This window comes from Ailuropoda melanoleuca, chromosome 10, assembly GCF_002007445.2.
Source record: "Ailuropoda melanoleuca isolate Jingjing chromosome 10, ASM200744v2, whole genome shotgun sequence".
In the NCBI taxonomy this organism is placed as follows: Eukaryota; Metazoa; Chordata; class Mammalia; order Carnivora; family Ursidae; genus Ailuropoda; species Ailuropoda melanoleuca.
The window spans coordinates 81,706,054-81,720,713 of record NC_048227.1 but is presented as its reverse complement, the minus strand read 5'-3'; the positions used below and the strand labels follow the sequence as shown (position 1 = coordinate 81,720,713).

Genomic DNA, 14,660 nt, shown 5'->3' with positions numbered 1-14,660 from the left:
GCCGCGGATGGGCGCCGAGGCTGGGCAGCGGTCCAGGCCCGGAGCCCGGGCCGCATCGGTTGTTGTGGGAACGGCGGCGTAGGCAGGCACTGACGTCAGCGGGCGGCGCGCTGCCCGCACTGCGGCACCGGTCGGCTCTCAGAGGGAGTGGCTGGCGGCTAGGGTGGCTTGGCGGGTGCCTGGTCCCGCCCCGCCCGGCGCGGGGAGCCCTTTCGCATAGCCCCAGCGTCGGTTCCGGCGGGACGGACTGTTGGCCGCTCTGGGCTCTGTTCTCCGTGAGTACGCTGCAGGCCTGCTGGTGGCGGGAGCCCCAGCTGGGCGCTTGGCCTGCCCCGGCCCTCTCAGAGGGGGCGGCGGCTCGGGGGACAACTCGGGTCCGAGGGCGCGGGGGCGGAGCGCCACCACAGGCCGACCCGCCGAGTGCCGCGGAGCCCTGGGACGTAGTTTTTAATGAATACCCCTAAGTACTTTCCCGCTCCCTTGCCTGGGCTCCCGTCTCGTTGAGTGCTCGGCGTGGTGTCCAGATCCACCGTGGAGGGAATGCAATCGGTCTTTTCCACTCCGGATTCTGGCTTAAAAGCATTTAAATCAGGCACGCACTAAGTACGTTTATTTCCTTTTAGGGTGTCATCTTCGTGCTCAATCTCGAACGTGTAAATGCCTTCTTAATTACATCCGAGAAAAGGTGATCAATGTGTTAACGTTTATAAGGGTCGTTTGGATATGTATGTATACAAATAGGAAAAAAATACACTGTGCGCTATATTTCATCATTACTGTGAAAACATATTCACTGAAGTGTATAGGTTTTGCTTTTTTGAGAAAAGGATGGTAACAATTTTTTCACCTGTTGCATTAACTATTGCTGTTACTGCTTGGAGTTTCAGGGAAAAGATTGCTCCTTGTGAGAACTCTGGGAAGTTTCTAAAAATATTTGAAAAATCCAAATACCAGACGTTCCTTAAAACCATATTTAGAATCTTGTTTATTTACGGAGAGTATTTTGTTTATCAGTTGAATTATGTATACAGGTTTTTTGTTAGTTTCTTTTTTTCCTATGCTATAAAATTCGCCCCTTGACCTTTAGACACTTATTGGCCGAAAATCAGATATTTAGAGAAAAAGAAAAATGAGATGAAACGTAGTACAGTTAATTTTCCTATTTAGTATTTTTTAGCAGTTCCTATTAAAGGGTTTGTGAGGGAGAATCTTTAAAATAATGGTATATATGAGGCTCAGGGGTGTCATTTTAAGTTTGACCTTATTTTTGCCAGTGATGTTACTAATCAAATATTAGTAATTAATTCTATAATGTATTTACTATGGGACACATTAATGTTTAGAAATGATTATTTCTGTAACATACTTGCTATATTAAGTAGTATTAGTGTTTATTCAACTGTGCATTGAACTACTGTAGTAGTAAATAATATGAATATGTAATTCACTTGATGTATTTTATTTATTGTACAATTACTTATTTTTAGTACTATAGTAATAGACATAAAATTGAGCACCTACAAAGTGCCAGCCACTGTGCTGATCACTTTGCTTTCAGTATTTCCTTTTCTCCTTACAATAGAGTAGGTACCGTTTTAATTTCCTGGGTCATAGAATGTTTTACCAGGGTGAAAATAAAGGACTGAGGTAGAGAGGGAGGTATGAAGCTCAAGGCATTGTGGAAGCACAGAGAAGTATTTAACTGCCCCTTGAGGTTAGAGTGCTCCCAGAGAAGATACCATCTGCATTTAGCATTGAAGGATAGCTAGTTTGTTGGAGTGACAGAAGAAGGGCATTTCTCAGGCGAGAGAGGTGTGTGTGTTTAATGGTATAAAGGCAAGAAGGCATTTGGCACAATTGAAGGCCTGTAAGTAGTTTAGGTTAGAATTTTGAATGTGTGTGGAAATGTGGCTGGAGAAGGAGTCATTTCATAAGTAGCCTTGAACCCCAATGGTAAGGACTTCCTATTTTTTCCAGTGGGTGATTGAGATCTAGTGAAGAGATTTAAACAGAGAAACGATACCATCTCATTTGTATTTTAGGAAATTTCTTCTGCTTGCGATGAAGAGGATGATTTATTTTTTAAAAGGATAGGGTGATAAAAGCATGGAAACAATCTTAAAAAAAGTAAAATCTTTCCATAGTCTTTTTATCCCTCAAGGCTGCTGCATCATGTCACTGCCTTTGAGGATGGGAGAAGACAGTTGGAAGCAGAATTGTAGAAAGAATGATCTCCTTGTTTCTTCTACAGGTGTCACCTTCCATTCATTCCTCCACCTGTGGCTGCCAGATTTCCACCCCTTCACAAACAGCTTTGCAAAAGTGTGACTTCCCGACTGGACTGCAGAGCCAGTGGACACTCTTCACAACTTGCAGCACTCTTGGTACCACACAGTGATAGAAAACTTCTTTCTTAAAACTCTTTTCCCTTGGGGGGCACCCGGGGGCTCAGTTGGTTAAGCGTCTGACTCTTGATTTCCAGTTGGGTCGTGATCTCAGGATCCTGAGATTCAGCGTGGAGCCTGCCTGAGATTCTCTCTCCCTCCCCTTCTCCCGCTACCCCTCCCCCTATTCATGCTCTCTCTCTTTCTGTCTCTTACAAAAAACCCAAAAAACTTCTTTCCCTGGGTTACTTCTCTCCCCCAGCTTTCACCTATCTCTTTGATGTCTTTTTACTTTATTTTTGGGCTCCCGGAATTCTGCCTTTGGCACTTTTTTCCCTGAAGCCATCACAAATATAAAACCTAGTTCTCAAATCTTCAGTCTAGTTCTCCTTGCTGAATTATTATATTCTATTGCCTACCAAACATAACCTGATTATACACAGAAACACGTATTTATATATATAGTGATAATAGCTGTCATTTTCAACGGGCTTACCGTGTTCTAGGCATTGTGCTAAGTGTTTTATTTGCATATTCTGACCTTAATCTTTACAAAAACTTTATGAGCGATTTACTATTTATTCTGTTTTGAAAGAATAGGAAATTGAGGTCCAGAGATTAATTTACAGGCAGGTAGAACTGGGATTTGAATCAAGGGATCTGACAGTGGTGCCAGTGCTTGAAGCTGGTTAGTATCCCTCAGATACCCAGCTCAACAGCTCGATGAGTGTCCCCATAAGTATCTATTACAATTGTAACAGATGTTTACTGGTGCTTTTTTTTAAAGGCATTATTTTAAATCATTTGACCCTTATAACAACCTTTTGAGTATGCACTGGTAGACTGATTTTACAGATGAGGAAACAAATGCCTAAGGTTGCACAATTAACTATTTGAGACTAATTCCAAGACTTGGGTTTTAAACTTCTCCACTATACTTGTCCTGTATTTCCATAAATGATACCATTGGCCTAAGTATTCTACTTCCAGAAAATGAGGATCATCCTTGACTCTTTGTGCTGCCTTGTCAATAGTTTTTATTTAATCTTTCTGAAATGTCTAAAATACCATAAATTTTTTGTTTAATGGAAAACAGATCAAGCTGAATATAAGTAAACCTCTTTTCTTAATGACTCATAGTCATACAGCTTAGCTGTTTTCCTATATGTTGAATGACCATGGAATATATAAATATTAAGTAATTATTTGCTCTATGTTTTTTCTACTTATGTGTTGTCAGGTTTTAATCACTGATGCACTTGCCTTTACATCTCTCTTTTCCAGTTTGGGGTAGTTTGGAAAATAGATGACCAAATTTATTAGATCTGTATCTATAGGGAAGAATACATTCAGGCTCCCATCCATAAAGCATAGGAGTCTTTACTGTGTGAATTTAGTGATATCTATTTTTTCTCTGTACCAGAAAATTGTTATATAAGTTAACCCACATAAGGGGCGCCTGGGTGGCACAGCGGTTAAGCGTCTGCCTTCGGCTCAGGGCGTGATCCCGGCATTGTGGGATCGAGCCCCACATCAGGCTCTTCCACTATGAGCCTGCTTCTTCCTCTCCCACTCCCCCTGCTTGTGTTCCCTCTCTCGCTGGCTGTCTCTATCTCTGTCAAATAAATAAATAAAATCTTAAAAAAAAAAAAAAGTTAACCCACATAATTAGGTATATGTATATAATCGTTCTTACCTTTTTAGCATTTCTTTTCAGACTTTTTTTTTTTTTTAAGATTTTATTTATTTATTCGACAGAGATAGAGACAGCCAGAGAGAGGGAACACAAGCAGGGGGAGTGGGAGAGGAAGAAGCAGGCTCATAGTGGAGGAGCCTGATGTGGGGCTCGATCCCATAACGCCGGGATCACGCCCTGAGCCGAAGGCAGACGCTTTAACTGCTGTGCCACCCAGGCGCCCTTTTCAGACTTTTCTATCCAGAGAACCCATAATATTAGAGGAACATGAATGTGGATCCCCAGGGATCTGGAGCTTTAACAGATAATTGCTCAGGCAACTCAAATTATGTTTTTCTTCTTCTTTTTTTTTTTTTTTTTTTTTTACAGTCTTCAGTTTTAGTCTTAAAAATGTGTGACCGTTGTGTTCTGATGTGGAAATTAATATGTTTGTTTTGGACATATACCCTCATCTTTAAGTGAAATTGGAAATTCAAGAATACATATACTGAGTTTATCCCTGGTTTTGATATATAATAATACACACCCAGATATTTGAGGAGGATGGTACAAATGCTTGTCCTTAACCTTTTTTATTGCAACATTTTTAGTGGCAGGTACAAAAATGTTTAAATTCATTATCTGCTATAATGAATATGCTACCCACAAGCATACTTTACTAATATCATAGTGTATGCTCTTGGGAAAGTCAATTCTGAGGTGGAGTTTGTTTTCCTAAAAGTACATTGAAATGTTTATTTTTTACTTAAAACACTTTTAAAAGTGCATTAGCATATCAACTACATATTTACTGCCTTTCAAGATTTTAAAAATTTTGTTTCAAATACATAAATATTTTATTCAAATATAATCCAGTTTTCTTTACCTTTTTTTCAGACTTTATGCTGATTCTGATGTATTTAAGTCATATACGTAAGACCGGATAAGAGAACTTAGCTTTATTGGTATAACCTGATGAGGTAGTGGACAAATCACCATGTAATCTTGTGTGAAAAATGTTTTGTAATTTTTATTTACAAATTCCACACTACAAATAAATTCTTTGTTTTAATAGGATCCTGATTGAGTCATTGCTTTACATTACAACTCAATGCTCTCTCTAAAGCTGAGATATGCCCACTGGTAAGACTTCTATGAAATTTATATATGCAATACATTTTGTTTGTTTATTTACTTATTTATTTTGAAGTTTGAATTATTTTTAGGGGTTCTTTGACCTATTAATATATTCACTAAATATTACATTTAGATATTTAATAGTTTGTTTTTCAGTTTTCTATTTATTTTCTATTTATTTTATTTTTAAATTTCTTTTAATTTTTTATCAATTTTCTATTTAATGTTAAGTACTAAGGTTAGTACATACTTAATGGATGGCAGTTTGGGACTCTAGGGAACAAGGTAAATAATCATTACAACACAAGGTTAGTTTTTATCCTTTATCATCAAAATGGACAGTTTACTATAGAGTAGGTATTAGCAAACTCTTTCCTAAAGGGAAATCTAGTAAATATTTTAGGTTTGCCCTCTGCTGTAACTGCTCATCTCTGCCATTGAAGCATAAAATCATCCGTAAGAATTCTTAACAGTGGGCATGGCTGTATTTCAGTAAACTTTTGTAGAAAAGTAGATGACTGCTCTGCAGACCGTAATTTGCCAGCACCTGCTCTGGGCAATCATCCATTCATTCAGCATTTATTCAGCATTAAAACATGTTTATTGAGTTAGGTACTCTGTGCTAGATCTCATGATAGTAGTCGGGATGATAGCATAGTATAGTGGGAGACAGAGACAGTGTATTTGTGTAGATACAAAATAATTTATACAGTTTCAAGCTGTGTTAGGTGCTGTGAAGAAAAAGAACCGTCTGCTTTGTGAGGAACGAGGAAATTGGGATGAGATTGTCAAGAAATGTTGAACAGGAAGCTTAATATCAGGTAGCTGAGAAGTTAGAGGAAGTTTGCACCAGGTAGAAGCAGCTTCACATGGGAAGAGAAGAAGGGCAAAATGGCCAGAATGTTAGGAATCTAAGGGGCTGTTTCTCTTGGTTTCAAGCCGTAGAGGGAGGCAAGCCAGGAAGTGAGAACCCTGTAGGGCCTGTGAAGGACTCATTTTATTTTGTTCTAAGTGAAGCAGGAAACTGGCAAGGGAATAACATGATCCGACTTATGTTTTAAAGGAAAAATAACTTTCAGCTTTTCGTATTTATCGAATGCTAATTATTGCCTAGGGAAGTGTTAGCCATTCCTCATGCAAATGATCTTTGACATAGGATTATTCTGATTTTACAGATAACGAAGATGAAGTTTAGAGTAGTTAAGTAACTTGGTTAAGGCCACATAACAGTGATAGATGCTACCGTGTGTCACAAGTAGAAGGTTAACTTAGTAAAGGAAACTTTTTAAATGGAGTAGCCTACCCAAAAGGTAAGAGGGATATAGGTGAATGTGGTGTCACCAAAGCCAAAAGAAAAGTTTTTTTTTAAGAAGGAAGGACTGGTCAGTTCTAAAGTAGCTGAAGAACTCATGCAGGTATTTACAAGACTGTGTCCTTTAACATAATCATAACGCAGATACCTGCTATAATAGAGTTGTTTAGAAAATGATAGGAGTCTTGGGGCGCCTGGGTGGCACAGCGGTTGGGCATCTGCCTTCAGCTCAGGGCGTGATCCCAGCATTATGGGATCGAGGCCCACATCAGGCTCCTCCGCTATGAGCCTGCTTCTTCCTCTCCCACTCCCCTGCTTGTGTTCCCTCTCTCTCTGGCTGTCTCTATCTCTGTCAAATAAATAAATAAATAATCTTAAAAAAAAAAAAAAGAAAATGATAGGAGTCTTTATCTTTGCAGTGGAGAGTGAAGCCAAAGTAAAAACCAGAGTTCGCTTTGAGGAATTGCTTAAGACCCACCATGATCTCATTCACGAAAGAAAAAAACTGAAGAAAAAAATTGGCAAATCTGGAGAAAAAATTGCAGTGAGTAATCAATCATTTGGTAATGGTGATTTACATATCTGCATGAAATTATAACTTTCATATTAAAACTCTGAGGAACTTTGGAAATTGAAAATAGTAAATCTATGTCCTAGTCAATAGCACATGGTAAAATAAAAGTTATGTTACAATCCACATGACTCTTGGGGTACTGAGTCCAGTCTTCAGTGCTGTGCTTCCGAAATAATGTAGACAAACTGATGAGAGTGGTGAGAGAATGGGCAAACTCAACTGGCCAACATATTACACATTTAAAAAAAAAATAAAGATTTTTAACCCAGAATTGTGAAGAATTTAGGGAGTTATATGTTACTTCAGAGATTCAGTGACTTATCTTTAGACTGATTGATCTGATTCTGTCCAGTAGAACCAGAGGAAATCAATGGAATCCGAAGGCAATAATTGTACTTGAGGTACACTTTCCAATGACAGTTTTTGGCAGCGCAGTTGAAGAGATTAGAAATGCAGAAACTCAGAACAGTACTGAACAAGTCAGCAATTGACTACAACCTGATTGCAGAGTATTATAGTCTAATAGTATCCACAGTTAAGGTACTATTGACTCCTCAGACCTGTTTTGCTATATTACTTGGACCTTTTACTCCTTTGACCATAATCTGTTATGTACACACACACACACACACGCACAAATAACTTCATGTGTGTTCTGGTAATTGGTACATAGTATTTCTTTGGGAAGAGTTTTATGAATTATATATAGCTTATATTTTACTTGTAGCAAATTTTACCCTATTCTGAAATTTGCCATGTGACCTCTTCATTCTAATATTCTCTCTGGCAACCATTAATGTAACAGTATATATTCTTAAGTAGGCAAAGATAAGTACTAACGCTGACCAGAATCCAGCTGCACACATGTGAGAGGTTTGTAGTACCCCTGTTTACTGTTGCATACCAATTTAGGACTACTGACAGTGGGACAGATTAGGTCTCCCATAGTGGATGCTGCCCTTTTATAGAATGCGCTTCTACCATACCAGTGTGAGTATGGTAGGGAATAGTGGCATATGGAGGATGGAACATTGCTTATTGGTATATGCCCTCCCCTTGGGTAAGGTGGTATGCATTGGACAAAAACAGAAAGAACCTGGAAACGATTGAGGATATTTTTATGGACTCAGTCGAAATAGAATCTCATATTTTCTCTTACCGTTAGAACTGGGCTTTGTGAGCATAAACTGGATGCAGTTTATGCCAGGAATGCTCAATTAAATGGATGACCAAAAAATGGGCAGAGGAGATGTCCATTTACCTATTGTTCAGTTAGATGTTGGGAACACGCAAATGTTAGGTGACTAAACATAATCTTACCCAGCCTCTTTTGGTACATAGCAGGCCATTCAAACTCCTTCTTTATTCAGAGATAAGTATCCTAAAAAAGAATATTGAGGAAGAGATTTTTTAGCTCAAAAGAAGGGGAGTATTCCTGGAGGACTTAGAGGAGAATAAAATATTTTTGGAATTATTTACTTTAGGAAATAGAGGAGAAATACCTGCTTTTATTTACTTGAGAACAGTGGTTCCTATCTTCCAAGTACTTCTAAACAGTTTATATATATTCACTAGTTTTTAATAACAAAACAATGAAATGATGAGATTTTATCTCCATTTATAGTTGAGAAAACTGGATCACAGAGAGGTTGAATAACCTTGCCTAAATTTGCATAGTTAGTGCAGAACCAGAATTCAAACTCTTAACAGTCTTGACTACAGACCCCACTCTCTTAACCACAACCCAGTAGGACCTCTTTGAGTAACACATGAAGAGATGGGACCTCTTCAGAACAAAAACATGTACAGAACAGTCTGAGATTGGAAGGGAAGCAGGCTGAAATAAGAAAAGGAAGCAAGAAAAAGGCTATGCTAAGAGAATTCATGATAATGGCAGATTCACTTAATTGTTTTTCAACAGTCTGTCAGGCACTGTGCTAAGAATTTTGCAAATGCTTTTTCTGATTCTCATGTTAATCATGAAACGTAGGCATTGGGGCTCTTATTTTGCATGAGAAGTTTTATAAACATCTGAACAGAAAAACCACTTAACAAAGATGTTAAATGGTTTGCCAGAGCCATATAGCCAGCAGTAGAGTGAGGGGGATTTAGAACCACAGTCTTTCCGTGTTCTGCCTTTAGTTGCTTTTTAAGAACTGTATTGCAGGCCTAAAATAGTAGGATTGGTACCATGGAAAAATCTAATTGGTGTTAAGATAAATTTGAGGCATTCTTCTGTGAGAAGAAATAGCTAAAACTACAATGAAATAAGTAATGAGGACATATAGAAATACTTGACCTGTAAGTAAGTGTTCCCAGACAGTGCTAACAAAGCAGAAACAGTAGAAGAGAATGATGAAAAAATCTTCCTGAGATTAGTAGAAAGAGCTAGGAAGAGATGAGTCCATCTTGCATTCTAGGTAAAATGTATGAGATGAGAACTGTATTTAGAACTTTATAATTTCAGGAGAAAAATTAGTTTTGCAAGTGTCTCAACAGAAAAGAAACGTCTGGTGCATTTCACGCTTCTCTCAGAAAACACTAAATCCAGAAGACAATAAAGCAATATCTACACAGTATTGAGGGAAAAATTGTATCGCAAAACATCTGGTCACCAAAGTGTCAGTTGTTTGTGAGGTCAGTAGTGAACATCCGAATTAACAGAGAATTATTACAAGTGTTCCCTCCCTGAAAACAAGAAAACTACTGACGGTGTATTATTTGAAAATGTAGTACCATTTCCAGAAATATGAATTAAAATTAAGAATTTAAGAATAGAGAATTTATGATCTGAAAATATATTTGCATGAGTCTTTTGAGACCAGCTAATCATATAGAACTTTATTATTTATGCCAAAAATAACTACTGAAGATTTATATTAGATAATTACATATGTTAATATGAGATAACAGAAGCATTGTTCTCAAACATTGGACAAAGCTTTCCTAGCTTGCAAAGAAAAAGTCTGATAACTATTACTTTTACCTGAAGTGTAGTCAGAAGTTACTTCATACTGTAGTTTAAAATAAGTGAAACAAGTNACCAGCTAATCATATAGAACTTTATTATTTATGCCAAAAATAACTACTGAAGATTTATATTAGATAATTACATATGTTAATATGAGATAACAGAAGCATTGTTCTCAAACATTGGACAAAGCTTTCCTAGCTTGCAAAGAAAAAGTCTTATAACTATTACTTTTACCTGAAGTGTAGTCAGAAGTTACTTCATACTGTAGTTTAAAATAAGTGAAACAAGTAATATGTAACATTGATTATTATACTTTTGAAGTCATCAGAGGTCAAGAAAAAACAAATAACAGAATTTTTAAAAAGGAACAAAAGTAATGAAAGAAGAAATTTAAGAGTAAACTCTTAGGGGCGCCTGGGTGGCTCCATTGGTTAAGTGTCCGACTCCTGATTTCAGCTCAGGTCGTGATCTCAAGGTGATGAGATGGAGCCTTGGGTTGGGCTCTACGCTTAGCTGGGAGTGTGCTTGAGATTCTTTCTCTCCTTCTCCCCCTCCCCCTGTGCATGCACGCATGCTCTATCTCAAATAAATAAATCTTTTAAAAAAAACCCCAAAAACTCTTAATCATGAAAATAAATGTAAACAGTTTAAGCTTCCTATTTTAAAAAGCAAACTCTAAGATANAAACAGTTTAAGCTTCCTATTTTAAAAAGCAAACTCTAAGATAAATTTTTAAAATGTCAGGTGTTTGACTTGCAACATTGACAGATCAAACAAAAATGACATAAAGTTTAAAAGTAAAAGTTTGCAAAAATATAGACATATCTAAAAAGAAACAGAATTTTCTCAATTATGAATATATTGAACAGAAAGCTTAAATAAAATATGAACAAATTGAATTTAACCATATGTTGAAAGAATACTTTGTCTCGGCCAAGTAGGTTTTCTCCCTAACAACTCAAGAATAGCATAGGGGTGCTTGGGTGGTCCAGTCGGTTGAGTGTCTGACTTTTGGTTTTGGCTCAGGTCACGATCTTAGGGTCATGAGACTGAGCCCCACAAAAAGCCCTACGTCAGGCATGGAGCCCTTAAGATTCTTCCTCTCCCCACCCCCCTCACACGCACGCACACTCTCTCTCTTAAATAAATAAATAAATAAATTTTTAAAAAGAATATCTTATAAATTGGCTGTCAATCAACATCAGTAAATCAGTACAAATAAGTTGAATAAAAACCATATGATCATATAAAAATAAGAGGAAAAGTCATAACATTGTACTTGGAAACAGGATAGTAGTGATTTTTAAAAAAATAATTTGGTGTTTGTGTAAGTGATGATTATGTACCCCCTGAGGTACAAACACATGACTTACTGTGTATGATTTCAGGAGTTTCCAGGGCCCCCTTTGAGAAGGGGGGGTAGTCCCTGGATGACCTATAGACACCTCACCAACAAGTCCTCTGATTTCAGCTCAGGTCGTGATCTCAAGGTGATGAGATGGAGCCTTGGGTTGGGCTCTACGCTTAGCTGGGAGTGTGCTTGAGATTCTTTCTCTCCTTCTCCCCCTCCCCCTGTGCATGCACGCATGCTCTATCTCAAATAAATAAATCTTTTAAAAAAAACCCCAAAAACTCTTAATCATGAAAATAAATGTAAACAGTTTAAGCTTCCTATTTTAAAAAGCAAACTCTAAGATAAATTTTTAAAATGTCAGGTGTTTGACTTGCAACATTGACAGATCAAACAAAAATGACATAAAGTTTAAAAGTAAAAGTTTGCAAAAATATAGACATATCTAAAAAGAAACAGAATTTTCTCAATTATGAATATATTGAACAGAAAGCTTAAATAAAATATGAACAAATTGAATTTAACCATATGTTGAAAGAATACTTTGTCTCGGCCAAGTAGGTTTTCTCCCTAACAACTCAAGAATAGCATAGGGGTGCTTGGGTGGTCCAGTCGGTTGAGTGTCTGACTTTTGGTTTTGGCTCAGGTCACGATCTTAGGGTCATGAGACTGAGCCCCACAAAAAGCCCTACGTCAGGCATGGAGCCCTTAAGATTCTTCCTCTCCCCACCCCCCTCACACGCACGCACACTCTCTCTCTTAAATAAATAAATAAATAAATTTTTAAAAAGAATATCTTATAAATTGGCTGTCAATCAACATCAGTAAATCAGTACAAATAAGTTGAATAAAAACCATATGATCATATAAAAATAAGAGGAAAAGTCATAACATTGTACTTGGAAACAGGATAGTAGTGATTTTTAAAAAAATAATTTGGTGTTCGTGTAAGTGATGATTATGTACCCCCTGAGGTACAAACACATGACTTACTGTGTATGATTTCAGGAGTTTCCAGGGCCCCCTTTGAGAAGGGGGGGTAGTCCCTGGATGACCTATAGACACCTCACCAACAAGTCCTTCCTTTAAAGTCAGGATCCATGAGTAAAGATCTCTTTTGACCCATAATTAATATTCTTGAAGTTTTAGTAAATATAATTAGACAAGAAACGTAAATAATGTTATCCTAGTTTTTCTTCACCTAGTATTTGTCTCTACTACATGCCAGGGACTACGCTAAGTGCTCTGCATGCATTATCTCACCAAATCTCACAGGAATCCTATCACGTGAGTATAGATTGGAGAACTGAGGCACAGAGAGGTTAAGGAACTTACCCAGGATCTTATAACTAATACATAGTGAATCCAGATCCTTATGACTCCAGAGCTTGTATACATGACAGCTGAGTGTTATGGCTTCCCTGATAGGTCAGTGTTTAGTGTGAGCAAATGTATGACTCTTAGTGAGGAGGGTGAGTACTTATTCTTGACATTCCAAATAGAAATGTTATCTGTGTGAATCAATTGAAAGTGAACAAGGTAAGTATACAGAAATCATCTCTTATAGCCTAGAAACACGTCAGAAAATACTGCAGAACAGAAAAATTAATAAACATTTTATATATAGAAACTACGAAAGCCCTGCAAGATCTTAAAAATAAATTGTCTAAAAATACAGATTCTTGTATTAAAAACCTGTGATTTTTTATTAGTAGATATTTAAGAAAGCTTGCACTTTATGTATGCTAGTTCGTCTAAGCTTAACTCAACAGTAGCAGTCTCTAGTGGACTACTTTTTTTAGTTGACAAAATCAGACTGAAATTAATGCAGAAGGATAAAAAAGGAAGATGGACTAAAAATTTGAAAGAAAAAATGAGGGAAGTATAGCCATTCCAGATGTTTCAAGAAGTTGTAATACGAGAACTAGTACTGACACATAGTGGACTCTTGAACAGTGCAGGGGTTGGGGTGCAGTTGAAAAGTCACATGTGATTTTTTCCTCCCCCAAACACTCAACTACTCATAGTCTCCTGTTGACTGGATGCTGATAACACATAAACAGTCAATTGACACATATTTTGTATGTTATATGTATTTTGTATACTGTATTCTTAACGGTAAAGCCAGAGAAAATGTTATTAAGACAATCATAAGGAAGAAAAAATACATTTAGAGTGCTGCATGGTATTTATTGTAAAAAATCCACATGTAAGTGGACCCTCACAGTTCAAGCCTGTGTTGTTCCAGGGCTAATTGTAGTTGGTTTAGCCTCTGAGGGAAAAGGTCAGGTAGAGCCTCATTTTATCTCACACTTTAAATTACATTTCAGACATTTGAAAAAGTTAAATGTAAAAGTCTAAATGAATAAACACTAAAAATAGGAAAATAGAAATGGCTGGTTTAATCTTCCAGTGTGGAAAGATATTCTGATCTTCTAAGGGATAAAAAACATCCCAAGTAAAGAGAATATTCTCTGCCTGCACACAGAAGACTCAGTAAGTATTTGTTGAATTAATAAATTTGATAAGGAAGAAAACAAATGCAACTTAAAGCCAGCCAATTCACTGAGAAAAATATGTAATATCAGTATAGTCACAGAGTTCATACTCTTACATATAGCTAATAATCATAATACAATAATCACTAACATTTTTGAGCACGTATACTCAGGAATCAGAGAGATTTTCTTAGTGTTTTTTAGTTTTATCCTGTTAATCTTCAGAACAACCATATGAGTATATTCCATTCCTATTGTTAACATATAAAGAAATCGTGTAAACAAATGCCATAAATATCAAGATCCTATATTGCTAAGTGAGCAAAAGGCTTGAAAAATTAAATTAATTACAAAAGAAAATAACATTGACTAATAAAATATAGAAACATTTTAAAAGAGATTCTTTTTTTAAAAAAGATTTTATTTATTTATTTATTTGACAGAGAGAGAGAGACAGTGAGAGAGGGAACACAAGCAGGGGGAGTGGGAGAGGGAGAAGCAAGGCTTCCTGCTGAGCAGGGAGCCCCATGGGGGGCTCCATCCCAGAACGCTGGGATCATGACCTGAGCCCAAGGCAAGACGCTTAACGACTGAGCCACCCAGGCGCCCCGAAAAAGAGATTCTAATTGGAACGCAGAGATGATATTTCTGCCTTCCAAATAAGTATTTAAAAATGTATTACTGGTAGGTTAGAGAGCAAGACTTTTTAAATACAGTGCTGGCAGAAAGGTGAAGTAGTACCGCAAGTTTTAGAC

At 37.2% G+C, this 14,660-nt stretch overlaps 1 protein-coding gene across 8 annotated transcripts in view; it reads left to right on the top strand.

Moving 5' to 3' along the window:
• Nucleotides 1-290: 290 nt before the first annotated feature.
• The window catches only part of AHI1 (Abelson helper integration site 1), a 215,374-nt gene continuing 201,004 nt past the window's right edge, over nt 291-14,660 (top strand). For 5 of the 8 annotated variants that reach the window (XR_004628144.1, XR_004628145.1, XM_034669174.1 and 2 more), the window contains exons 1-4: nt 291-603; nt 2,252-2,384; nt 5,135-5,202; nt 6,928-7,052. Coding sequence is in view for 5 of the 8 variants with exons in the window: in XM_034669174.1 (XP_034525065.1) it covers nt 5,193-5,202; nt 6,928-7,052 (135 nt within the window). In the remaining 3 variants the exon portion in view is untranslated. The remainder of the gene's footprint in view (nt 604-2,251; nt 2,385-5,134; nt 5,203-6,927; nt 7,053-14,660) is intronic. The other 3 variants (XM_034669175.1, XM_019795062.2, XM_034669176.1) reach the window with 2 other exon arrangements.